This window comes from Bos mutus, chromosome 24 (assembly GCF_027580195.1).
Source record: "Bos mutus isolate GX-2022 chromosome 24, NWIPB_WYAK_1.1, whole genome shotgun sequence".
In the NCBI taxonomy this organism is placed as follows: Eukaryota; Metazoa; Chordata; class Mammalia; order Artiodactyla; family Bovidae; genus Bos; species Bos mutus.
The window spans coordinates 33,469,217-33,495,667 of NC_091640.1; the positions used below are offsets into that span (position 1 = coordinate 33,469,217).

General features: G+C 48.3%; 1 protein-coding gene across 1 annotated transcript in view; it reads right to left on the reverse strand.

Annotated features, from left to right (window-relative positions):
• CABLES1 (Cdk5 and Abl enzyme substrate 1) overlaps positions 1–23,145 on the reverse strand; it is a 102,354-nt gene extending 79,209 nt beyond the window's left edge. Inside the window, exon 1 of the mRNA XM_005898898.3 lies at positions 22,162–23,145. Coding sequence (XP_005898960.3) covers positions 22,162–23,000 — 839 coding nt within the window. The 5' untranslated portion in view covers positions 23,001–23,145. The remainder of the gene's footprint in view (positions 1–22,161) is intronic.
• Positions 23,146–26,451: the final 3,306 nt, after the last annotated feature.

Below are 26,451 nucleotides of genomic sequence, written 5' to 3' on the forward strand. Positions count from 1 at the left end.
CTCCTCCAGGGGACCTTCCTGATCCAGGGATTGAACCTGAATCTCATGTTTCCTGCATTGGCAGGTGGGTTCTTTACCACTAGCGCCTCCTGGAAAGTCCTAATGTAAAATTTGAATCATAGAAAAAGCAAGAGAGTTCCAGAAAAACATCTACTTCTGCTTTATTGACTATGCCAAGGCTTTTGTGTGGATCACAACAAACTGCAGACAACTCTTAAAGAGATGGGAATACCAGACCACCTGACCTGCTTCGTGAGAAATCTGTATGCAGGTCAAGAACCAACAGTTAGAACCAGACATGGAACAATGGACTGGTTCCAAATTGGGAAAGGAGTACATCAAGGCTGTATATTGTCACCCTGCTTATTTAACTTATATGCAGAGTACATCATGTGAAATGCTGGGCTGGATGAAGCACAAGCTGGAATCAAGATTGCCGGGAGAAATATCAATCACCTCAGAGATGCAGATGACACCACCCTTATGGCAGAAAGTGAAGAGGAACTCAAAAGCCTCTTGATGAAAGTGAAAGAGAAGCGTCGAAAAGCTGGCTTAAAATTCAACGTTCAAAAAACTAAGATCATGGCATCTGGTTCCATCACTTCATGGCACATAGATGGGGAAACAATGGAAACAGTGACAGACTTTATTTTTTTAGCCTCCAAAATCACTGCAGATAGTCACTGCAGCCGTGAAATTAAAAGACGCTTGCTCCTTGGAAAAAAATCTATGACCAACCTAGACAGCATATTAAAAATCATAACAGAACTTTGCTGACAAAGGTCTGCCTGGTCAAACCTATGGTTTTTCCAGTAGTCATGTATGGATGTGAGAGTTGGACCATAAAGAAAACTGAGTGCTGAAGAATTGATGCTTTTGAACTTGGTACTGAAGAAGACACTTTAGAGTCCCTTGGACTGCAAGAAGATCTAACCAGTCCATCCTAAAGGAGATCAGTCCTGAGTGTTCATTGGAAGGACTGATGCTGAAGCTGAAGTTCCAATACTTTGGCCACCTGATGCAAAGAGCATACTCATTGGAAAGACTCTGATGGTGGGAAAGATTGAGGGCTGGAGGAGAAGCAGATGACAGAGGATGAGATGGTTGGACAGCATCATATTGACTCAATGGACATGAATTTGAGCAAACTCTGGGAGATAATGAAAGACAGGGGAGCCTGGCGTGCTGCAGTTCATGGGGTTACAAAGGGTTGGACACGACTTGGCGACTGAACAAGAAAGAGAAGAGTAGCCACAGACAAGTATTACTTGATTACTTCTCCGGAGACAAGAAAGAAACCTAGCTCCCGGTGAGGCTATCTTGATGGTGTACTTTGACAATGAGTTTTTTAAAAAACAGTCAAACCTTCAATCATATTCTCTACCTAGATTTTTAGGATGAGATAAAAATAGGAAAAAAATCATAAACTCTCTTGAGAAAAATATAGTCTTTGGAACAGCAGACTAATTTTAATCTCGCTAGGAGCAACCAACTTTTTGTCTGTGCATGTGTTTTAATTATTTATTTTTAAACTTCAACAGATGTCTTTTATAAGCTCACACAGCCAGGATCATCTGACTGGAATCTATTTAGCAGCATATCTCGCACTGACGCCTTGGGCTGAATAAACATTGACATGGAAGAAAGAATCACTGTTCACTGATAAAAGTGTACACAGTAGAAAAAAACCATCGAGGGGAAAAGCTCTACTTGAAGTACTTGCTTATAGGCAAGGTGTCCTTTCCCCTTAAGGAAACAGGAGTTTTCTTTCTTTTTAAAAAACTTTTACTGAAGTATAGTTGATTTACAGTGTTGTTAATTTTTGCTGTACAGCAAAGTGAGTCAGTTTTTACATTTTCTTTTTCGTATTCTTTTCCACCGTGGTTTATCACGGGATACTGAATGCAGCGAGTTCCCTGTGCTATAAAAAAGGACCCTGTTGTTTATCCATCCTATATATTACTAGTTTGCATCTGCTAATCCCAAACTTCCAATTCTTTCCCCTCCCTGGGCAACCACAAGCCTGTTCTCTATGTCTGTGAGTTGGTTAGTTTCGTATATGCATTCATTGAGGTCATATTTTAGATTGCACGTGTAAGTCATACCATATGATATTTGTCTTTCTCTTTCTGACATCCTTTGTTGAGTATGATAATCTCTAGGTCCATCTATGTAGCTGCAAATAGCATTATTTCATTATTTTTAACGGCTGTAGTATTCCTCTGTGTGTGTGTGTGTGTGTGTGTGTGTGTGTGTGTGTATCACACCTTCTTTATCCATCATCTGTCAGTGGACATTGAGGTTGTTTCTTTATCTTGGCTATTGTAAATAGCACTGCTATGAACAGAAGGGTGCATGTATCTTTTTGAGTCCCAGTTTTGTCTGGGTATATGCCCAGGAGTGGGATTGCTGGATTACATGGCCACTCTATTTTTAGTTTTTTGAGGAACCTGAAAATAGGAGTTTTCTAACAAGAGAAGGCTGGCAAGCTCATGTTATGAAGGCAAGCAGATTCAGTTCAGTTCAGTTCAGTTCAGTCGCTCAGTCGTGTCCTACTCTTTGCGACCCCATGAATTGCAGCATGCCAGGCCTCCCTGTCCATCACAAACTCCCGGAGTTCACTCAGACTCACGTCCATCACGTCAGTGATGCCATCCAGCCATCTCATCCTCTGTTGTCCCCTTCTCCTCCTGCCCCCAATCCCTCCCAGCATCAGAGTCTTTTCCAATGAGTCAACTCTTCGCATGAGGTGGCCAAAGTACTGGAGTTTCAGCTTCAGCATCATTCTTTCCAAAGAACACCCAAGACTGATCTCCTTCAGAATGGACTGGTTGGATCTCCTTGCAGTCCAAGGGACTCTCAAGAGTCTTCTCCAACACCACAGTTCAAAAGCATCAATTCTTCGGCGCTCAGCTTTCTTCACAGTCCAACTTTCACATCCATACATGACCACTGGAAAAACCATAGCTTTGACTAGACAGACCTTTGTTGGCAAAGTAATGTCTCTGCTTTTGAATATGCTATCTAGGTTGGTCATAACTTTCCTTCCAAGGAGTAAGCGTCTTTTAATTTCATGGCTGCAGTCACCATCTGCAGTGATTTTGGAGCCCCAAAAAATAAAATCTGACACTGTTTCCACTGTTTCCCCATCTATTTCCCATGAAGAGATAGGACCAGATGCCATGTTCCTCGTTTTCTGAATGTTGAGCTTTAAGCCAACTTTTTCACTCTCCACTTTCACTTTCATCAAGAGGCTTTTGAGTTCCTCTTCACTTTCTGCCGTAAGGGTGGTGTCATCTGCATATCTGAGGTTATTGATATTTCTCCCAGCAATCTTGATTCCAGCTTGTGCTTCTTCCAGCCCAGCGTTTCTCATGATGTACTCCGCATATAAGTTAAATAAGCAGGGTGACAATATACAGCCTTGACGTACTCCTTTTCCTATTAGGCCAAGTTTAATATTCCATGCAAATAGAAATATGAATTTAGGGCGGCAATTTTTTATAGGCAAATAACAGAAAGCCCCACCCCAACCCCCTAAGACTGAACACTTCCAAACTCTGCTTCGAGAAAGCAAATAGGAGTTTCCTAACATTGCTCTCACAGTCAGCTGCTGTCTGTCCTTGTGCCGCAGCCCCGCCTCCAAAAGATTAATTTTGTACCACTCAGCTGTGAAGCCCAGGTCTGTGGAGGGAGGGAAGAAATGCAGGAAGTAACTTGACTGCCCAAGAGCTGAGATTCTAGAGAGGGAAAAAAATTGATTTTCCAAATCACTACCATATCATGATTCCACAGATGTGGAAATGAAGCGGCATCCTTTGTTTTTATTTTCTGCTGGTGACATGAAATGCATTACCAAGGAAACAGGCAGGGTCTGCCCCGGGGTCTGCTTAGAAAGGTACATGTGTGATGGGTCCTGAGATGACTCCAGGTTGGGGGGCCCCATAAGATCTGGTCTCCCCCTCCCTGTGGGACACAGGATTGCTTTTGACTAACATCGGTACCAGATGCTGAGTTGCAGATGGAAGGGAAAGAAAACTCTGGTGGTTTTAAATATATTTGAGTAGCTATAAAGATGGAGGTTTGGGGGTGACATGGAAATTTGCTGTTTACATGCCTTAATTATGCTCTCCCCATGTGACATCTCGTATTCTTGTCCTCTGCCACTTGAATGTTCACAGACAGGGACTATCAAAGCCAGCAGGGTGCCTGGAACCTAGCAGGTGCCTGCTAATATTTGCTCATCTGATTAGCTGTCCACTCATCAAAAATGGTGGGGACTTGACAAAAGTCTGTTTAATCTGCTGACTGCTGACAGTCAAACTGGATAAATAAAGCTCTAAAACAGATTTTCCAGGTCCGAACTACATAACCCAAATGGATCAAAAGGACTGGAAAATTGCAAAATCTCCTCTTGGCTCTGGGCCGTGCAATTACAAGCAGACTTTACCATTTGCCTAATTTAAGAGCCATCGTTGATGACCGGACACTCATTTCCTGAGCACCTGTCAGCTCGATAATCATCACGGCTAATGCACAGAGGGTCTAAGGCAGGCGTAGTTCTAAGCACTGACTGTGAATGAATTCACAGAATTCTCACATTAACCACACACACTGGGTGTTCATACTATATTCGTTTTACAAAAGAGGAAACCAAAAGCCAGAAAAGGTTTTACTTTATTTAAGAAATTGCCCAAAGTCACGCAGGTAGGGAGGAGCAAAACCAGAATTTATTTTTGGTTTTGCTCCAGAATTTATGTTCTTAGCCACAATGCTATACTGCCATTATGTATTTAAATCACAGAAAAATCATTAGGAAGATAACTTTTTCAACAGTATTAAACTATGATGTCAGCATTTCAATTCCGTTGTTTAAAGCACTCTTGCCCTGATGAAGGAAATGGCAAGCCACTCCAGTATTCTTGCCTGGAAAATCCCAGGGATAGACGAGCCTGGCGGACTACGGTTCATGGGGTCGCAGAGTCAGACACAACTGAGCGCCTAAACAACAACAAACATGGGTGCCAATCTCTTATCTTTTTACTTTTATGTGTTTTAGAATTTTCCATAATAAAAACTTTAAGAGGGAAAAAAAAAAGTACTCTTGTACTGTGCCTGCCCTGCAGAGTGGGAAGAAAATGGCCAGAAAGTCAGGCTTCACTTCTGGGGGACACCCGAGTCCTGTCTGCTCTGTGGTTCTTGGTTTCCTCATCAATAAAGGGAACACAGTAATTTCAGTCCTTTCCCACTCAATGGTATTAATGGGAATAAATATGAGATGGATGGGGCAGGCGTCTCTAAAACAGCAAACAGAAAAACTCCACGCCTCCCAAGACAGACCAGCTGTGGGAAGCCCCCAGCACACAGCATCTACTTATACCTGTCCATAGGATTTTCCAGGCAATAGTACTGGAGTGGATTGCCATTTCCTTCTCCAGGGGATCTTCCCGACCCAGGGATCGAACCCGGGTCTCCCGCATTGTAGCCACACGCTTAACCGTCCGAGCCACCAGGGAAGTCTTAAACCTGAATTAAGTTCAGGTGAATCTCATTATTCACAGATTTTGCAGCTGTGCATTCATCTCCTTGCTAACATTTATTTGCATACCTGTTAATATTTATTTGCAACCCCAAATCAATACTCACAGGACTTTCACAATCATTCATGGACATGTGCACGTGCAAAGCAGGGAAAATTCTGAACAGCTGAGGTGAAAAGGAGGGCTGGCCTTCCTGTTTTCAGCTCTCAGACTGCCACGAGTAACTCAAGGTACTCTTGAGCGCCTCACTTACTGTACTTTTGCACTTGCTGTCGGTGATTTCACCATTTAAAACAGCGTCCAGGCCAAGTGGCCAACGGGACAAATTTGTGAGTGAGTTTTGTCCAGGAATGAGGTACTGCTGGCTGTGAGTTCAATGCTATCGAATTAACACTAGGTATTAACTACGGTATCTTCCTTTCCCAGGGCTTCCCGGGTGGTGCAGTGATAAAAGAATCCAACTGCTAAGGCAGGAGACATAAGAGACTTGGGCTTGATCCCTGGGTCAGGAAGATGCCCTGGAGAAGAAAATGGCAACCCACTCCAGTATTCTTGGCTGAAAAATTCCACGGATAGAGGTGCCTGGTGGGCTACAAAGAGTTGGACAGACTGAGCACGCAATCCAATGCACACCCAAGGCACCTTCAAGCAGAAACACACGTAAAACCAGGTTATGTATTGACTGGATGATGAAAATATGACAAGAGGCTGGCAGGCGCCCCCCCACACGTTGTATTTCCCTGGGAACAATGGTCCAGTGGTCAGTGTTTGCAGCTGATTCGGGGTTCAGGGCCACTTGACAGAACATAATTTTGTACCACCATATCAGTTCAAAGTTTTATATTAATAATACAAATTATATTAATAATATAAATAATACAAATTTACTCCCTTGGAGTAGAGGCAGCTGACACAGGAGGACGAAGTTGAGTTCTAAAGAGTTAAGACTTAAGTACTTGGAGCTCAGTCTCAGCCCCTCCCCTGAGTACCCATCCACAAACCAGGAGCCTCTGGCCAATATTAGCCTCAGCGAGCAGGGTCAAGGGCTCTCATCCTTTCATTCCACAGTAACCTTACCACTCTGGGCCTCTTCAAGGTCCCTTCTTGTCCATCTGAAAGTCTAGAGTCCGGCTGCTGTAGGAAACTCCAAGGCCTGGGGGGTGTGGAGCCCCTCTGCTCTAGGCAATCCCCCTCCACTCCACTCCTACGAACCCCCAAGCCACCGGGCTCTGACAGTCCTCTCTTCCAGGCCGAGAAGGATTCTCACCCAAGTCTGCCGGCATCCAGGTTGAGGACCCAGAATCAGACTTGGGCTTCCTGGTCATCTGGGAGATTCTCCAGTACCTCGAATGGGAAAGTCAGCAAACATCCTTACACAGAGGCACCTTTAAGAAAGTACTCAAGGAATGCAGCAGAGGTGTCAGGCTACTCAAGACTCTATGAGTCATTCCCACGCCAGCGCCAGGGAGAAAAACTGCCTGGAGGAGAAGGGATCACTGTTGAGACCCAAGTAAGACTCAAAACAAAAAGCCACTTTTTTAAGCCACTGGGGGGAGGGGTGGAGGGAATGAACGAGTCATCCTGTGAGCCTGGGGTCCTGAGGAGACGACACGATGCCAGCTGCCCTGGACACAGTGCTCTTGTGTTCTTCCTCCGACCTGAGGTTGAAGTAGTATGGGAATGAAGCTCCTGGCTCTAGCCATGGCTACACAAGGCTGAACTAGCTCCCAGGGCAAGCCGGAGATGCCAATACTAATAAAATGTCACTTCGATTACGTCTGCCAGCGTTATAATAAGAAACTGGAGACTTCCTCCCTTGGGCATCCTCTGTTAATTGCCATTTATAAAAGTTCTGTTTGCCGGGTCTGGAATATGCATTATTTTCCCTTTGAAAACAAAAGGAAACTTCTAAAATATCAATTGGCATTCCAAATGGCAAAGTGATTTGTTTTCCAACTGACACTCTGAGATCAGCTTGGGAGTCTGTCTGGAAGGCAGGCATCTGGTATCAATTTGCGACAATATAAAATCAAAGCCTAACTCCTATGTAAATACACTTAAAAAAAAAATTCCGCAAGTCCCTTCTCTACATCTGTGTCTCCATTCCTTCCCTGCAAATAGGTTCATTAATATCATTTTTTCAGATTTCATATATATGCATTAAATATAATATATGGCTGTTTCTCATTGTAGTATGGCTGAAACCAACACAACATTGTAAAGCAATTTTCCTGCAGTTAAAATAATTTAATTAAAAAAATAAATAAAGATTTTAAAAATTCCATATTTCACCAGCCAGCATGTATCTTATCGATTTCCTTATATTTCAGTCTTGACTTCTTTTTTTTTTTTTCTGGCTCCGGAGAACTAAAGTTACAGATAACAAATGTTGCACCTCTTAATAAAGATCTACTGGCTAAATTCATTCTAGCTCTGTGAAATACAGCTTAGAGGGAGGGTGTATCTAGATGAGTGACTGGATTGAAATATTCCCTTACCATCTCCTCCAATCTGTGTTTAGAACAAACAGGGTCAGATAAAAAATCTGGTTGAGCTACCCAGGGCAGCTCCCCACAGACACATAGTCAAACATGGGCTGGATATGTACCTGACAAAGACCTGCACATATTCTTGGACAGTTCAAGTGTCCAGAAAACCATCCGGACCCTAAAGCAAAACCTGTTTTGCTCAGGAAGGTCACAAAACTTGTTTGGATGAACTTTTAACACATGACAAAGGCAATCAAGCTCAGTGGCAGGAATATGGTTCAGGATTAGACAGGATCCCAGCTCTGCAAACTCCATTGTGCATTAGAGAGAAAAGTAAGCTGCACGGAGTTCAATTCCCTTATTTACATAGTAATGTCAGCCTCTATGAAAGAGCATCAGCAGAGGAGTTGGGATATAATAGTTACATTGAATACTTACTGAGAACTATGGTTTTTCCAGTAGTCATGTACGGATGTGGGAATTGAACCACAAACAAGGCTGAGTGCCGAAAAATTGATGCTTTCGAACAGTGGTTCTGGAGAAGACTCCTGAGAGTCCCTTGGACAGCAAGGAGATCAAACCAGTCAACCCTAAAGGAAATCAACCCTGAATATTCACTGGAAGGACTGATGCTGAAGCTGAAGCTCCAATACTTTGGTCACCTGATGCAAAGAGCTGACTCATTGGAAAAGACTCTGATGCTGGGAAAGATTGAAGGCAGGAAGAGAAGGGGATAACAAAGGATGAGATGGTTGGATGGCATGACCAACTCAATGGACATGAGTTTGAGCAAACTCTGGGAGATGGTGAAGGACAGGGAAGCCTGGCGTGCTGTAGTCCATGGGGCCGCAAAGAGTCAGAGATGACTAAGAGACTGAACAACAACAATATATGTACCTAGCATTGTGCAAAGTACTTCAGAGAAATCAGATTTAATCCTGGCTGTTATGCCATGAATCTGCTGTTGTTTAGTCACTGAGTTGTAGCTGACTCTGTGACCTCATGAACTGTAGTCCGCCAGGCTCCTCTGTCCACGGGACTTCCCAGGCAAGAATACTGGAATGGGGTATGTGATTATTAATATGTCCAACTCTTACAGAGATTCTGGAATCTGCCTATGGGCACACCCGGGAGATGGCAGATCTGAGATGTGTAGCTATTTCCACATGGCTCTGCAGCTCATAACGTTAGTGTGCAATAAGCAAACCATGATTATGAAAAACCACCCGTAAAACAAGAAAAAGATGAGATTGCTGCTGGAATCTTAAGACTGTGTCCTGGGACTTTCCTGGTGGTCCAGTGGCTATGACTCCGTGGTCTCAATGCAGCAGACCCAGGTTTGATCTCTGGTCAGAGAACTAGATCCCACATGCCACAACTAAGATCCGGCACAGCCAAATAAATAAATAACAAAAAAAAAAAAAAAGACCGCATCCTGGCCTTACTTTGAATAACAGAGTAAGTACAAAATCACTCAACACTGGGTGCTTGTTTAGTTACTGCAGCAGACTATTACGCAGCTTTGCAAAGGCATGTTTTCCTTCTCCTGAGAACATATCTTTATCCTCCACACTCGAGATCACTCAGACTTCAACACCTGGTAATTAGCTGTAAACATGCACAAGCTGAACCCAGGAATTGTTTGAAAAAAAGTCTCATGATCTCGCTCAAGGGTACTTTTTTCTTTAATAAAAAGAAATTATATGTCTTAACTGAAATGCACAAAATCTGACTTTTTTTTAAAATTGACATGCTCAGCATTTACCTTAAAAGGTAACATTAGAATTTTTAGACCAAAGACCAATGAGCATAAAACTTGGTTTCTCTTGAAGCTGAAAATGTATACATCCTCAACCAATACATTATTTATGACCCTACATACTTCATCTCGAGCTATCTGGAGAGTAAAGGCACAGTGTTATGAGAAACAAGACAATGAGAAGAAACAGGGTCAGAACTTTCTTGGTGGTCCGGTAACTAAGACTCTGAGCTCCCAATGGAGGGGGCCTGGGTTTGATCCCTGGTCAGGGAACTAGATCCCACATGCCACAACAAAGAGTTCGCATGCCGCAAGTAAAGATCTTGCATGCTGCAGCTAAGAGCCGGCACAGCCAAATAAATAAATATTAAAGAAAGAAAGAAACAGGGTCATCTTCAGGTCTGCAATTTTTTCTTCTAGAGAGTATTTATTAAACGCATAGCATTGGATTGTGCTCACATCCATCCTGTCACTGAGATGGCTCTGCTATCCCATCAGTCCACACACTGGAACCCGTGTATGTGTGTGTGGGGGGTCCCTTGATGCCTCTGTACCCCGCCCTCCACAGCCAGTCCATCTCCAAGTTCATTCCGCTGCACCTTAAATCCCTGTGGGATCCACCCCTTCTCCCCACCCCCATCACTGCCACTCCAGCCCAGTCGCCACCATCCTCTGCCAGGACAGGAGCTACAAATTGTGGTTTCCTCCCATCTGTGGCTTCTCTCATCTAACTGTCCTGCCATGCTGCCGCCGGCCCAATCATTTCAAAACACAGGTCTTACTCTGGTTCCACCTGGCTAGTGATATCACGTTGCTCTGCTGATGAACATCAAAACCCTCCCTGTGGTCCAAACACACCGCCTGCCCTTCATCTGCTTCCTTCACATCTTCCTGCTTCTTCCCACCAGAGACCCTTCCCAGACTGGTCCTGTGGTCTACACACTCCTCCCAGCCCGTGTTCACCCTTTAGACACCTCCAGAAGCCAGCCCTCCCCACCACAAGCAGGTCAAACCCACCATGGCGCTCATCACAGGCCCCAATGGGACGAAGGCCCTCCCCTCTGTCCACGCAAGACAGTCGCAGCCCTACACCTGTGGGTGATTATTTAAGTGTCTAACTGGACACAAGCTGGAAACGACCACTCAAGTCACACATGTGTGTGCATGCTCAGTTGTGTCTGACTCTTCGCAACCCCATAGATTGTAGCCCCTCAGGCTCCTCTGTCCACAGATTCTCCAGGCAAGAATATTGGAGTGGGTTGCCATGCCCTCCTCCGGGAGATCTTCCCAACCCAGGGAAGGAACTCATGTCCCTTATGTCTCCTGCGTTGGCAGGCAGATTCTTTACCAGAATTGGAGCCTGTCATTCTATCTTGTTTTTGAGTCAGTGATCCCCTCACTGTCTCCACCCTAGTCTTGGATTGAACCTGCAGTATCTCTGAGGTGCACCTATATTTCCAAATAAGGTCAGAATGTTTCTGAGGTTCCAGGTGGGAACCCCATACCCACAAGAGCTGCAGAGATGGGTGACCCGAAGGACTTCAGGGAGCACAGGCAGCGCCCCAAATCCACGTGGTCGCCGAGCACCACAGTGACAAGTTGGTGCTGGGGGTTAGTGACGGCAGAGGCCTCCGGTCTCCACTTCTCTCTGGGGCTCCTAACACCAGCTTCTTTGCTGGTCTCCCTCCCTCCAGGAGAAGTTTCCAAGTGTCCATGAACCTCCTGAAATTCTTTCTAAAATTCTCTCTGTATAAAAATAGATGAACTCCCAGAACAGAAAATTTTTCATGGGCACAAGTTCCTCTTTCTGAAGTGACGACTAAGATGCTAAAAGGGTTAAAAACAAAAGGCACTGCTCTCCTTCCTCCAGCCAACCCGCCTCGTTTTCATAAGCCCTGCTCTGTGCACACCTGTCCTTGCTCACAGGCCTCCCTCTGAGCACTGGGCCGCCAGTCCCTGCAGGCTCAGCTCCGAGGCCACCTCCAGGACAACCGCCCGCTCCAGAGGGGGACCAGGGAGCCCCGCTGCCTCGGCCTGTAGTTCTCCTCTCTTCTGGAAGGTAGGTGCTGGTCCACTGATCCCTGAACCACCAAGCGACCTGATGGTTCACACACAGGCGTGTGAACAACCTGGCACGTGGAGGGGAGTGGGTTGCTGCTGACCCCACGCCACATGGGTCACACCGGGGACCCGGACAAGCCCCACCTCTGTCTTCCCAGAGGGGTCAAAGGCAAGGGCCAGTTGCAGAGAAACCTGCGAGCAGGGAGGGGATGCCAAGTCCATCACCGAAGTAGCATTCAACCGACTCCATGGTCATGGCCACAGGGACCTTGAGGGTGTCCCAAGAGCCCTCACACTCCATGGGTGTCCTGCCTAGAGAAGGCGGCTGAGCAGGCAGCAGGCAGGCCACAGGAGGAGGGCCATGGCTTCTGCAAGGGGAGGGAGCAGAGACACATCTTCCAGAATTGTCTTGGCAGGTAGCTCTCCCCTCCTGCAGTCCCGATGGGCAAGGCAGTGTCTTGCATGCCTGGGTGCGGACCAGACCGGCTATTGCTCTTGACCGCACTGCTGTGCTGCTTTAAGCAGATGACACCGAACATGTGATTCACCTCCTTGCTGCCCTGTCCTCAAGACTGTTATTTTCCAGCGTACAAAAGGACAAAAACGCTAAGGGAGGGGGTGGTGGTGTCCTCAGCTGCTCTGGTCTTATTTTACTACTATTTATGAAAGTGAACCGATGCGGTAAATCATCTGGAAGCAAAAAGCTCCACTCCGGATGATCTAAGCAGACCCTGTTGGGTTTCTCAACTGCTTTTTGACTGATGGTGAAGGGCAGAGCAGGGCAACTGTGCACAAAACAGCCACGGTCTTACCGGCCAACCACCAAGGGCCAAACCTCTGCTAGGTGCTTCTCACGTTCATGCTCACAACACCCCCAAATGGGTGGGAAGTTGTTAAAAATTTATTTCTTTATTTGACTGCACTGGGTCTTAGTTGCAGCATGTGAACTCGTAGATGTGGCATGTGGGATCTAGTTCCCTGACCAGGGATCGAACCCCGGGTGCCCGGCATTGGAAGAGGGGAGTTTCACCCACTGGAAGTCCCCAGGCAGGGATTATTAGCCCCATCCTACAGGTGAGGATGCTGACGCTCAGAGGGGTTGGAAGAGTTTCCTCAAAAGGTGTTGCTATGTGGCAGAGTTGTCTGACTCCAAGGTTGGTGCATCTACTCCTGAATCTATTCACTCAATTTTCTGGGAAGGAGGCAGAGCAGCAGGGGTGTGGGAAAGGAGGAACCGACACCAAACTACTGTTTGGAGAAAGCTGTTGTTATTGGGAAAATTTTCCACAACTCGGGCCCCAAACCAGCGTTCTCTGTTGGCCTGTCCCTCGAGGTTATCATATGAAAGTCAGAATCCTTGCTTGATGAGAAAGTGTTGCTGGCCGAAAATACAGCACAATATTTCTTTGTACTTGAACATCCTGACTTTGGTTGACTCCAGCCCATAGGTCTGAAATACATGAGGCCTAGCATTTTTGTTCTCTGGAGGTTACCTAATATACAGGTGGAAGTTGAGGGCAGGAAGGAGAATAAAATTCTACAGCATTTCATAGAGCTCTTTGTTTTTCTTAAGTGAAACAACTACATTAGAGTTTGTGGTTTATTTTTAAAACTCTCGGCTTGGAACCAGAAAACCCAGGTTTCAAAATTCCAGCTCTGCCATGTGTGGGGTACGTGACCATGGACATGACCACTTCGTTCTTTGTGGTCTCAACTTTCTAGTCTATAAAACAGCTACCACATTGCCTTTCTGAAAACTATTTAGTATATACGAAAGCACTTTGTAAATGGTAAAGCCCCAAACAAGTAAGTAGAATTTAGTAATCAGAAGTTTGTCTTGTGGTGGATAAACTGAATCCTCAAGGACTTACACAATCACCTTTGTAATTTGTAATCTCATCTTCTTTCCTCATAACTCCCTCTTTAATAGCAAACTTTATTTGATTCAATAAAACATAAAAAACTTCATCAAGAACCACTTTTCCACGTCAGATCAACCATTTATCCCCTAACATCCCAATTTTTAAAATTATTTTTGATTGAAATATAGTTGACATACACTACTAGTTTCAGGGGTATGACCTAGTGGTTTGGCATTTAAAAACATGGAAACGTGCACCTCTTAATTCTTTCACCTTTTTGCCCATCCACACCCCCCATGCCAACATGCCAATTTTAGTCCTTAAGCAAAACATTATAGACTTTGGCTGTTTTCCCGTCTCTCACAACCCCCCATCCCCTTCCTAAGATGATCAAAGTAGACACTTTGCTCTATAAATCATTGGGTCAATGAATAAAATGCTTTAAAATAAAAATCAGTGTGCTAGACACACAAATCTTTGGCATTCTCCAATATTTTGTTAGTCTTTTCCTGAATGGCTTGCCGTCTATTTGTCATGGGTTAAACTTAGATTTAAGTACTCTCCTACCCTTTAAATTGGGGATAAGATTGTATCCTTTCATGAACACACACATTATTACAATATTCCAAGTCCTAAATGTCTAGTATTCCCAAGCTCTGTTTTATAAGCTTTTGTCTTTGTGACCAAATGTTCAGCAATAAACTCCAAACCACATTAATAATAATCCCATTAAACATAAACTAGTGTGCAATTATCCAAAATACTAACACAAACAAAAAGGGGGGAAAAAAAAAAAAACAGGAAACCCTGATTGATTGTATTATCTCAGAGACTTTTAAAAACCAAACAAAAATAAAAATGCATCACAGTTTGTAAAGGAGAGTAACAGGTAATGATTTTATGATTCCTACAGATAATACTAAGCAATCTGTTTGAGACTTAGTGTCTCAAAGTTTAGTTTTTAAATTGCACGCAGGTTGAAGCTTGAGGTGGGGGGTTGTTAGATGTTTTTTGAGGTGTAAACTGGGTGGTGATGGTGGTCACCCTTTGAGAAATTCACAGAATCATGTCAAGTAACAGATTCTGATAAAAATGTTTGGTTTTTCCCTCTTCCTCTGATGACCACATTTTGCACAGCCCCCCAGGGGAGAATGGAACCAAGAGATGTACCGTTGAGGCCCTGGCACACGTGCTGACAAACCAGCTCTCTGAAAGGGAAAAAGCAAAACCCTGGCTTGTAATAACCACTGGCTGATTCCTGTGGTGTAAACGCTCCCACTATGGCTGATTTCAGTTACCCATCAGCTCAGATTCCTTGGTCGTCCCGTCCCTACAGAGTCAGTCCAGCATACTCTCACCTCTGGCAGAAACCCAGATCAGAAGCCAGAGAGACCAGGCCTCAAATTCTAACTCTAGATTCCAGCTGTGAGGCCTCTGGCAAGCTTCCTTAAGCCCTCCAAACCTCATTGTCCACAGCTCTAACATATGTATAAGCCCTATGTCTTAGAATTGCCAGACAAATAAAACAAAAGATGGATATGAGGGGCTTCCCTGGTGGCTCAGTGGTAAAGAACCCACCTGCCAATACGGGGGACTCGGGTACAATCCCTGGATTGGGAAGATCCCCTGAAGGAAGAAATGGCAACCCACTCCAGTATTCTTGCCTGGGAAATCCCATGGACAGAGGAGCCTGGTGGGCTACAATTCATGGGGTCTCAAAGAGTCGGACATAACTTAGGGACTAAACAGCGAATACATATGAAGCCCATAGCACACAGGAAGGTGCTGCTTCCCCTCCCTGCAGAGTGGGGAGAAGCCAGCGTGGGTGGGGTGGGGTTGGTGGATGAGTGAATGATGCAGGGGGAGAGGAGAGACATTCAAGGAGGGAGGTTCGTTGCTGCAGGACTGAGGGAGGAGGTGGTAGAGTGGCTAATTTACCAAATAAAATGTTGAGAGTGATTCTGGTTAAAAATAAAAGACCTAGAAAGTTGGGGGGGACACTCCCAGGCCTGTCACCAGCAAGTCCCCAACCACCAAGGAGTCAGGGACAGGTGCACTCAGACCCACAGAGAAGGAAGAAAGTCATCCCTAGGAGGGCGTGCTCAGCGCCAAACCTGGGGCCTCTGCAGGGCGATGGGTCTGCAACGGAAGAAGGGGCGTCTGGTGGGGAAGCATCCCATGGAGAGGCCGGTGGGTGCCAGAGCCCAGGTGCCCTTTGTGAAGCCAGCGCAGAAGACAGGCGTGCAGGGGAGCAGAGAGCATGCTGGCCACACCTGGAAGAAAAGGAGTTTAGGACTGCCGGGATCCGACGTGGGCCTCAGAAAGGTCCCTCGGCCAGCTGGGAAGAAGGGATGGCGGGTCCAAACAGAAGCCAGGAGCTTCCAGGAGACAAGGACAGGGGACCAGCCCACATCTCTGGGGACAGAGCCCTGGGCAGAGGCATAGGTCTCGGCCATTTCTATAAGAGTCAGAGAACAAACAGTTTAGGCTCTGCGGGCCATGTGGTCTCTGCCACAGCTACTCTACTCTGCTTGTAGCACAAGGACTGCCCAAGACAGTACAGAGATGAACAGGAGGGGCTGTTTCCCAGAAAATCTTATTTATAAACAGCTCCTGGGCCTGAATGTGCTGACCCCTGGGCTGGGGAAAAGGGGTGATGCTGAAAAGACACCAAAGGTCCAAAAAAAGGAAACGCATCCAGGAGGGAGGTAGTATTATTATCATTCCCATTTCACGGATGAGACCCTCAGCACTAAGGAAGAACTACCGCCATACACCCAATTCCTGGGGGCGCCAGACTCCTAATTCTCCTGTCTCCCTGAGGGCACAGAGCCCAGGTGGACTAAACAGGTAACAAAGGTGACGGGAATTTGGGTGTGGCAGAGAAACGCGGGCGTGGCAGGGAGCAGGCAGGCACTGGGCAGGACTGGATCCCTGTAGACACCGACAGAGAAGAGACGCCTAAATAAGGAAACTGCAGGGCCAGCACTGCTCTTAGAGGTCACGGAGGCCACGTTCGCCCCCGACCAGCTCAAGCCAGTCAAACAAGTATTTAGGAGCCTGACTCAAACCACAGCAGAGCAGAGACAAGCGCGTTTGGACACATATCCTGGAGCCAGACTGCCCAGGGGCAGGCAGAGTGACCCTGGGCCAGTAACTTAACTTCTCTGTGCTTCAGAATAAGGGTGATGCTGTGTAAGGGCTGTTATAAGTGTGAACCAGCTGATGCGTTGTTCCCTTAGAACCACACCTGGGATGTGGTAGTTAAATACAAATACTGCATCAAAGCACTGAGCCAGGTCCCACAGTGGGCACATGAAGTGTCTCTGCCCTGGTAGGGCTCAGAAAACAGGCTCAGCTCTAATCAAGCTCCCATCACCAGAAAAACCATCCTGTTGATGTGTGCCTCCCAACAGACAAGGATTACGTTCAAGCCTGTACCTCCCATAACTACGTCTTGATATTCATCACATTCATGTTTGTTGAATAAATCATACAAGGCTTTAGGTCCCCAAACTAGAATTTCCTCCATGACATAAAACACAGCTCCTAGGGTCATCCTCTGCCCACTCTGTGACCCTGGATTCCTGCTTCTCCACACTGTCGGGACCTGAAATCAACATCTACTAAAGCACTGTGTAAACCTGATGGCCTTTCGGTCCATCCTCCCCAGAGGAGGGGACCACGGATCACTTCTGTGACCGGGCTCGTAGAGACAGGGCTGGACTGCCTCAGTGGCTGTGGCTTCCAGCCTGGATGGAGCAGGCAGGCCAGCTGTGACACCTCCGCAGCCAGAGGAGCACAGCTGACCCTCCCTGCCAGCCTGGGAAACCCATTCCTTCATCCATGAGCGCACGTCCTGCCTATGGGAGCCACCCGGGATAAACTTAGCTCCACCTCCCCGTCTGACGCTGAGGTTCAGTTATCCACTTGTTCCCAGGCATTATGCCCGGCCTCCGAGGCAGGTCACAGGGCACTAGCCTGGAAAAGCACACCACTCCACTGTCCCAGCGCTTTCGTCCCAGAAGAAAACTGAGGTGGGGCAGGGAAGCCACCTGCCCTTGGTTGCCAGCCAGGGCAGGGACTGGCTCTGAGCCCAGGGGGGCAGGGTACCAGCTTGGCATTCCTGATTGACATGCTGTCACCTCATCCAGCCTCACCTACTGCTCCTTCCCAGTGCGTTCAAAGGCCGCCTGTCCCTTGCCCTCTCCCTACCTAACAACTCTCCTTCCCGGGGGAAAAAAATCCAGGCAGGTGGGGCTCCCCGGGGTGGCTATGCGGACACAATGCAGGGCTTCCCCACCCTCCCCAGAGGACAAAGGATCACGCTTGAACGTGCTGCCTCCCTGGGCACTTGTCAGCAGTGGGCAGGCTTCCAATCCACTTCCCCTTCCGAGTTCACCCACACCTGACAACCTGGTGAGTGTAAGGAAGAGGGCGGCGGGTGAGCCTTGGGCTCTTGTCTCAGGCCCTGGGAGGAGGCACAGGGGAGCATCCTGACCAAGGCCTAGACCAGCCCGGGGCTGTACCCTTGGCGTCCACAATGCACATTGCTGGAAAGATGGCTCAACAGTAACTTGGGTTCGCTTATTGCTAAAATCCAGATAGGTCAGGTTGCTTACAGCTAAAACACAGTGTCACAAAGTCACAATGCAGAGAGGTGACAAAGTGGGGGGATTAGAATCCAAGGCTTGGGGCTCTTCTGCACCACGGGCTCTTTCCATTTAAGACCGGAGTCTCCACAAGGCACACCGTTAGCAGAGATGTTCTAAGAAGCAAAACCCTCACCTTGTTTGAAATGAATACCCTGGTCCCCACACACCCCTTCATCGGGCCCCATGGTACACACGTGTTCACCTAGGCCCCATTCTGCACTTCAGCAGCACCAGGAAGTGGAGGAACCCAGGACTGCTGCCAGCTGCTACCTAAGGGGAAACTTTTCAAGTGAAAGAAAGCCTTGAAACACACTCCCTTTCACCTATTAACGCCTTCCTTAGGCAGAGAACACAACAGGGTGTCAAGCTAGAAGGCATCTTTCTGGCTTCTCGCTTCTGACACCTAGCCACAGAACAAACTCAGCATAAACCCCAGTGCACTGGCTTCCCATCCCTGGAGCCCCATCCATGAGGCCTGTGGTCCTGGGTTCTCTATGCACGTCAGTAGAGACTGGAAAGTAGCAGCAAAGCCAGGGACCCCTCAGAGCAAAGCTAAATGTGGGGAGGATGACTCAGAGAGGGTGTACAGAACCTCACAAGCACCACTGGCCTGCTACGTGTCCTGGACAAACATCTAGTAGGGTCCAGAGCTCCCAAATTCTCCTTGGGCCCATGCATGCCCGGCACGGTGATCCATGCAGGGGCAGAGGAAAGGCATCAAGTTCCGGACTTCCCTGGTGGCCCAGTGGCTGAGACTGAGCTCCCAAAGCAGTGGGCCTGGTTTGATCGCTGGTCAGGGAACTAGATCCCACCTGCCACAGCTGAGTTCACATGCCATAACTACAGATTCCACATGCCAGAATTAAAAGGATTCTGCATGCCGCAACAAAGATTGAGGGTCCTGCATGCCATAGCTGGGACCCAGTGCAGGCAAATAAATAAATATATATTAAAAAAAAAAAAAAACAAGAAGAAAGAAAGAAGAATGTCAGGTTTGGATCTCAAAGATATGGAGTCCTATCTTGGCCAACACTGGGTCTGAGAAAGAATCTACACGTAGGGAGGCTGTGAGAATTCACTGTGATAAATATCAACTCTCCAGCACAGAGATGGTGTCCTCAATCCATCAACACATCTGTGCCAAGGTCTGGGCACACACATGTTCCTGCCATATTTCAAGATTTGGAAGTACAAGTCATAAATGTGATCAGTCTTGCAAGTGTCCAGATGAAAGTAACAAAATAAATAAGATTTCGGATCAGGAGATTCTGATTTTTATATACCCATAACAAACTGAATGTGTGAAATTCCAAGTTCATGGGGAAAAAAGAGGCAGATTTCAGATGAACTATGGCAGTTTTTCCAAACTTTCCCTTGTATATGAATCATCTGGGGAATCTTGTTAAAATGCAAATTTGTACTCAAGTAATCCAGAATAGGACCTGAGGGTTTGTGAAGGTCCAAGAACTCACTTTTGAGCAGCAAGGTTGTTTGGAATTCTTTAAATTGAAAGAAACAAATCCAAGGAAAATATATGATTTAAAAATGACACCCCAGGAGAACATCCATGAAATAATATATGGAACCACCCAGGCAAGCAGTATTTCTTAAAGTGAGGCACACCAGGAAAGTAAATGACATTCTTTAAACTACCCTGAGTTCTTTAAGTTGGCCCTGGGCCTGATTCAAATGAGTCTATATGCCACATCACAACTCATCTAAGCATGTGAAAGTTCTCTCTAGTGATCAGAAAAACAACACACTTCTGACAAAACTCCTGTAAGCAGTGCAGTGTAGGAAACAAAATGCCCTAGGAGATTGCAAGTTTCTGGCCATGAGAAATGGCCATGCTCGCACTTCAAGGCCTTTCTTCAATCTCAGTCTCACCGATTTATTTCCTCTCTGCACATTAAATTTGACACGGTTTCTGTTGACAGCTGTAATTTTTTAAAAAGCCTGTCAAGTTGCCAGATATGGATAATTCCAAAGTTATAAGATGAATGCGACTGTCAAGTAAGGAAGCATCACACTGACTCACTCATCTTAATGTGTGTGTTGGGGGAGGGGATCAATAAAACACCCACGGGGTTCATCTTTATAGGATCAGCGGTTAAATCTGGCTATTTGGGGGATCAGAAATATTAACACACAAGATCGTCTAAAGGTGATTCTTAGAGACGAAGTGTGAGGTCATTTGATCTCCAGCTGTTGCGAGCAGGGGAACACATCTGTCAAGCATGAGACACAGGCCAGTCTGGCACATGGCTTAGAATAACACCTATGTTTATTACCACTCTTGCCCTGACCCACTGGACAAGCTGGGCTCAGGCTCAAACTACAGAGTCATTAGGAGCCAGTGTGTGATGTCAAGCCGCTGGGAAACTGCTGAGTCTGAGCCACTCACCCAGAAAGGAAGGGATCCTCCTCCCCTCCCACCCACTGGCCTGCTATGCTATGGGGGAGATGTGAGCCCTGACAAGAAACTCAGGCCCAGATGGTCACCTGTGCCCAGCATCGCTAATCACCCAGGGAAATCACAAGGCTGTCTGACAGGTCCACACCCCTGTCCGCAGACATGTGCACTCAACTAGGATGCTGCACACCAAACAGGGTCCTGATTTCAACCCTTAGGAGGAAAGAGACTCCGGACAAAATTCTGAAGGAGCCTGGTCCATTCATCACCATCTGTCCATTGGGAGAGGAAGTTAAGTTTTCCAACAGACCACCTTCTTAATAGACCAGAAAAAGCCTAAGTGTTCAGAGCATCACAGGAGAGAGGCTGTAACAGAAAAGGTTCTCCTTTCTCATCTCCAGGCCTGCAACAGGCTGGCAAGTTCCCATCCCAGAAAGGGAAACTGAGGCCTCAGGAAGCTGACATAACTGAGCCATAGGAGGCCTTCCTAACTAACTAGCCTGGACGTTCCCTCCCAGGAACCAGGCCTGCACTTCCTCCCGGTTGCTCAGTCCTGTTCTCCCCCTATCCCACCTGCCTGATGCAGACAGAACTGCCCAGGGTGCCTGGAACAAGCTCTAGCCATTTCCTGAATGGGCAAGTGTCCAGCATTTCACGGTTTTGCTAAGATGGTTGAGACCTGGAGATGACTTAAGCTACCAAACACAACCTTTTGAAAGGTGAAAAACTTTTCACTCATTTCAGCGAATTCACGTTGGGATGCAAAAAAGAATCCTCAAGCCCTATTTCCTCTCTGTCCCCCACCCTCAAGGCCTTCAAGGGCACATAAGAAGGGCTTTCCTTTTCTTAGGGAAGCAAAAGGAAAATGCCAAGTGCTCCTGGGACACTGGAATACTTGGAGCGCAAGCAGAACTTAGAAGGCATTCGCGGCGGCGTGTCTGCGGCAAGTTAAGACTCACACGCGCCGCTCGGCCGGCTGCCGGACCCACTGCTGGACTCTGCGTCCCGCCTAGTCTTGCCGGGAGCGAGAAGAGTGCTTCTCCGGTCCGGCCCGGGTTTCTGAAAGCTCATGCTCTTTTCCTTGCAATGAGAGGTTTTGATGCCACTTTTTTTGGTGGGCTCCCGCAACCTGTACCTCCAACCCCATTTGCATAAGCACGGTGCTTCTCGGTGAGTGCTGGGCTCGTGCACACACGTGTGAAAACACACACACACACACTCCCCAGAGACCTTCCTTCTTCCGCGTGCCCTCGCGGTTTGGAATTCGCGCCAGAAGCCCAGGGATCCGGCAGGGCGCGGGAAGTGGGAGCGCCGGGTGTCCCGCAGCAGAGCGCCGGCCGGGCGGGGTTAGGAGAGGCGCGCGCCGCGTCCTGGCTACTCACCGGGACCTCTGCAGCTGCTCGAAGGCGCTGGAGCCGCTCCCCGGGCCCGCCTGCTCCAGCGAACAGTAGTTCTGCGAGGTCTGCCTGGAGAAGGCGATGGGCAGGATTCCCTGAGTGAACGAGTTGAGGCGGCCCCGACTGCCGCTCCCGCCCCCGGGGGTCCCGGAGCTCAGGAAGGCGGCCGCCGGCACGTGCACTCCGGTAAAGGCATCGTCCTCCTCCAGCTCCTCCGGCCCGGCGTCCCCGGGCCCGTCTGGCGGCTGCGGCTGAACGCCAGCGGCGAAAGGCGCGGGCCGGAGCTGCTGCCACAGCTCCCCCGACGCCCGGCCGGCGCCCAGGGAGCTTGCGAACCCCCGGGCCGCCCCGGGGCCGAGCACGGTCGCGTGGCCGCCGGGGACGAGCGGCGAGGGCGGCGGGAGGCAGGGGCCCGATCCAGCCGCCAACGCCGCCGCCGCCGCGCCCGCCGCGGAGAGCGCGCCGCAGCCTCCCCGCTCGGCGGCTGCTGGCAGGCTGAGCCGAGTCCTCGCGCCGCAGCCGCTGCCGGGCTTGGCCGCGCTGCTGTCCTCGCCGCCGGCCCACTCCTCGTCCTGCAGCGGCGGCCGTCCGTCCAAGGAGATGTTGGTGAGGAAGGAGAGGGCAGCTTGGCGCCGCCGCGGGTCCATGCGCGGCTTCCTGGGGGGCTCGGGCGGCGGCTGGGCCGGCGCTGCGGCCGCGGGCCGGGGCTGCGGCGGCGGCTGCAATCTGCCGATGCCCGCGGCGTCGGTGCCGGCGCTGCTGGTGCTGCTGCTGCGGACGGCCGTGCCGGCGGTGGCGGCCGTGGTGGCGGCAGTCGCCGCCATTGTGTCCGTCTGCGGCGAGATTTCCGCGATGCCCCCGGAGAAGCGAGTGGCGCCCGAGTGCTAAGCGGCGGGCGCGAGCGCCGGTGACCCGGGCTGGGCAGGGCGCGGGGCGCGGGCGGCGTGCGCGGCGGCCCGGCCCCCCAGCGGGCGGGCCATGCTCGCCCCTCGGTGCTCGGGCGGGGGGCGCCGCCGCCCTGGCCCACGCGCGCGGCTGCTGGCTGGCTCGCTGGCCGTCTGCCCGCCCGCCCGCCCGCCCGCCTGCGGGATCGGTGCTGGGCCCTCCGGGACCCCGCGATCTGCGGCTCTCCGGCCCCCGCGTCGGTATTTATAGGTGCGCGCGCCCCGCGCTCGCTCTGCGAAACGCTCTGTGCAAAAAAAAAAAAAACACACAGTATCACGTGTGGGGGGTGAAACCTGGGAGGAAAACAAAGCCGCAGGCGGCAGCCGCGCAGGCAGGCAGCTGGAGGCGGGGGGCAGGAGGAGGAGGAAGAGGAGGAGGAAGGGAAAACCGAGCGGGTGGCGGGGCGGGGATCGGCCTGGCGGTCCAGGTAGTCCGAGCTGACTGCGGGGAGAGTTGGTGGCTCCCTGCCGGGGCGCGCGCCCAGGTGCGGGAGGCGAGCACGCTTCCCCGTCGCGCTTGGACTGGGAATTGCGGAGCGTGAGCAGAGCTCCGAGTCACGCGTGAGGATGTGGTCCTGGGAAGGTTATGGGTCTGCGGGACGAGTCACTGGAATTGAAGCGATTTGGCCCGCGAACTTGTTAACTGGATCCTGCTCTGCCCTTGTTGGGCCCCGAGAAATAAGTCCTTATTAATAGTTACACGAGTAGGGCCACACCCCTTTATGTGGACAGTCCCACCAGCAAGCGGTCGCTGACCGTTGAGTTTGTGTCTCATTCATTTGCAGGCTGAGGACGCAGCTCCTGTTATAAATACACACCCCGGGGTGCACAAGAACCCCAAACCCTACCAGTGTCTTCTATTAAGTACCTGTCCAAGGATGCAATGACCCTTCCAGAGCTGCAACGACGGATCTGGAAGGGGTCGCAGTATGCTGTACCCCAGCCCCACCGCCAACAACCTTCTGTTCTGGAGTAGAGGGGGCTTTACCGTGGACCATCTGAAAATGCCTGCAGATTTCCCTCTGTGGTTTGGGTGATTTATCAAAGGCAGTAGTAACAGTTGTCACACTGACTTGAGTTCTCTGACATCTAAGAAACCTCTCTACACTTTCCTAAGGGAGAAGCAATGTGTTTAAGATCAAGTGATTAATTTAATTAAAGGTTTAAATTTAGCCTTGGAGCTAATGGGTAACTCTACATTGAAATTCCACTCCATTTCAAGTTCAGGAAAGTAAATTGAGTAATGCAGGGCAAATACACCCTTCCAGAGACATGCCGCCAGCCTGGAGGAGGAGATATGGGTGAGTTCAGGTTACAGTGGCTTAGGCCAAACTTGGCACATGGCCCTTTACATGAACAATTGTTCATTTTTTATTTTATGCCATTTTTAGGCCTTTTGAAAAAGTGGAACCAAACGTCTAGAGCAGCCTTATTGCAACTAAGTGACCAGCTCTGTGTAATTTCATTACGATTTTAATTACTCTGTTTAACTTCTTGAAACTCCCAAGTTACTCTATTACAACTAACTTAATTTACTTGACCACTGTTCTGGTTGTGCTGGCAGGCAGTGTTTAAAAAAACCACCTCCACTGCACATGTAAAAGAAAGACTTTAAATCACAAAAGTGATATATATTAATTGCAGAACATTTACAGAATAAGTAAAGAGAAGTAGGGGGGAAAAACTCCATTAACAATCTCATCTTGTATGGAAATAACTATTACAATTTTGATTTCTGTCCTGTATTTATTAAACAGGTTAAAGCAGGCTGTTTGTCTCTTGTGATCTTTACTTGCTGTGTTTCAATTATGCTCCTTTTAAGAATATTTTTCTATAGGATCATTGTATTTATTTATTTTTATATAGCATCATTTTAATGACTGCACAGTGTTCAATTTGATGGAGAAACTAGAATTTTTAAGCCTATGCCCTACATTGAACATTTAGGATGTTTCCCTTTTGCTGTTATAAAGAGAGATGATGAAATCCTCTATTTTTCTAAAGCTTGCTACTTATCCAGTATTATTTTCCTAGGTTAAATAGATGCTGGGGCAAGATAATCTGGCCCCGATCATGTTTTTAAGGCTTTCTATCCAGAAAAGTTGCTATAATCTGCTTCCTCACTCTTGCCAGCATTGGATATTAAATTTTTTCATTAATATGCATTTATTTGTCCGTTCAGGCTATTTTAAGGGTTAAATATGCAAACTAATATCAAATATTTAGTAAGCATCAAACAAGAATTAACTGGTTCTGTGATCTTATGGCAATCAGGAGAGAAACAATTTATTGTTCACCTACTATGTGCTGGGCTTCCCTGGTGGCTCAGATGGTTAAGAATCTGCCTGCAATGTGAGAGACCAGGGTTTGATCCCTGGGTCAGGAGGACCCCTGGAGAATGGAATGGTTACCCACTCCAGTGTTTTTGCCTGAAGAATCCCACTGAGAGAGAAACCTGGTGGGCTACAGTCCATGGGGTCACAAGGAGTCGGACATGACTGAGCAACTAACACTTACTTTACTATGTGCTAGGCGACTTCACTTTCACTCTTCACTTTCATGCATTGGAGAAGGAAATGGCAACCCACTCCAGTGTTCTTGCCTGGAGAATCCCAGGGACGGGGGAGCCTGATGGGCTGCCGTCTATGGGGTCGCACAGAGTCGGACACAACTGAAGCGACTTAGCAGCAGCAGCAGCAGGCGATGGCACCCTACTCCACTACTCTTGCCTGGGAAAATCCCATGGATGGAGGAGCCTGGTAGGCTGCAGTCCATGGGGTCGAGAAGAGTCGGACATGACTGAGCAACTTCACTTTCACTTTTCACTTTCATGCACTGGAGAAGGAGATGGCAACCCATTCCAGTGTTCTTGCCTGTGAGAATCCCAGGGACGGGGAAGCCTGATGGGCTGCCGTCTATGGGGTCGCACAGAGTCGGACACGACTGAAGTGACTTAGCAGCAGCCACAGAATATTTCTAATTATGTTTATGACCACACTGCAACGAGGGGAGGGGAGTTATCATCAATAGTTTACAAATGAGACTCAAAAAAATTAAACGATTAGCCCAAGGTCAGTAGCTCTTAAAGAGCCTGGGCCAGGATGCAAATTTTATTCCAAGACCCACGCATATTCTTGCGCCCTCTGCTGGTGAGCACATTTTATAGGGGCGTGCTGTCTGCACATTTAATTTCATATACTTACTGAAGGTCAACTATAATAGCACTAAAACAAGCTTTGGAGGAAGGGATCCGGGTGTCAAGAGCAAGTCTCTTAACTTCTCCAAGCCAGTTTCCTCTGGGTTATTTTGAGGTACAAATGAGATGGCTTGA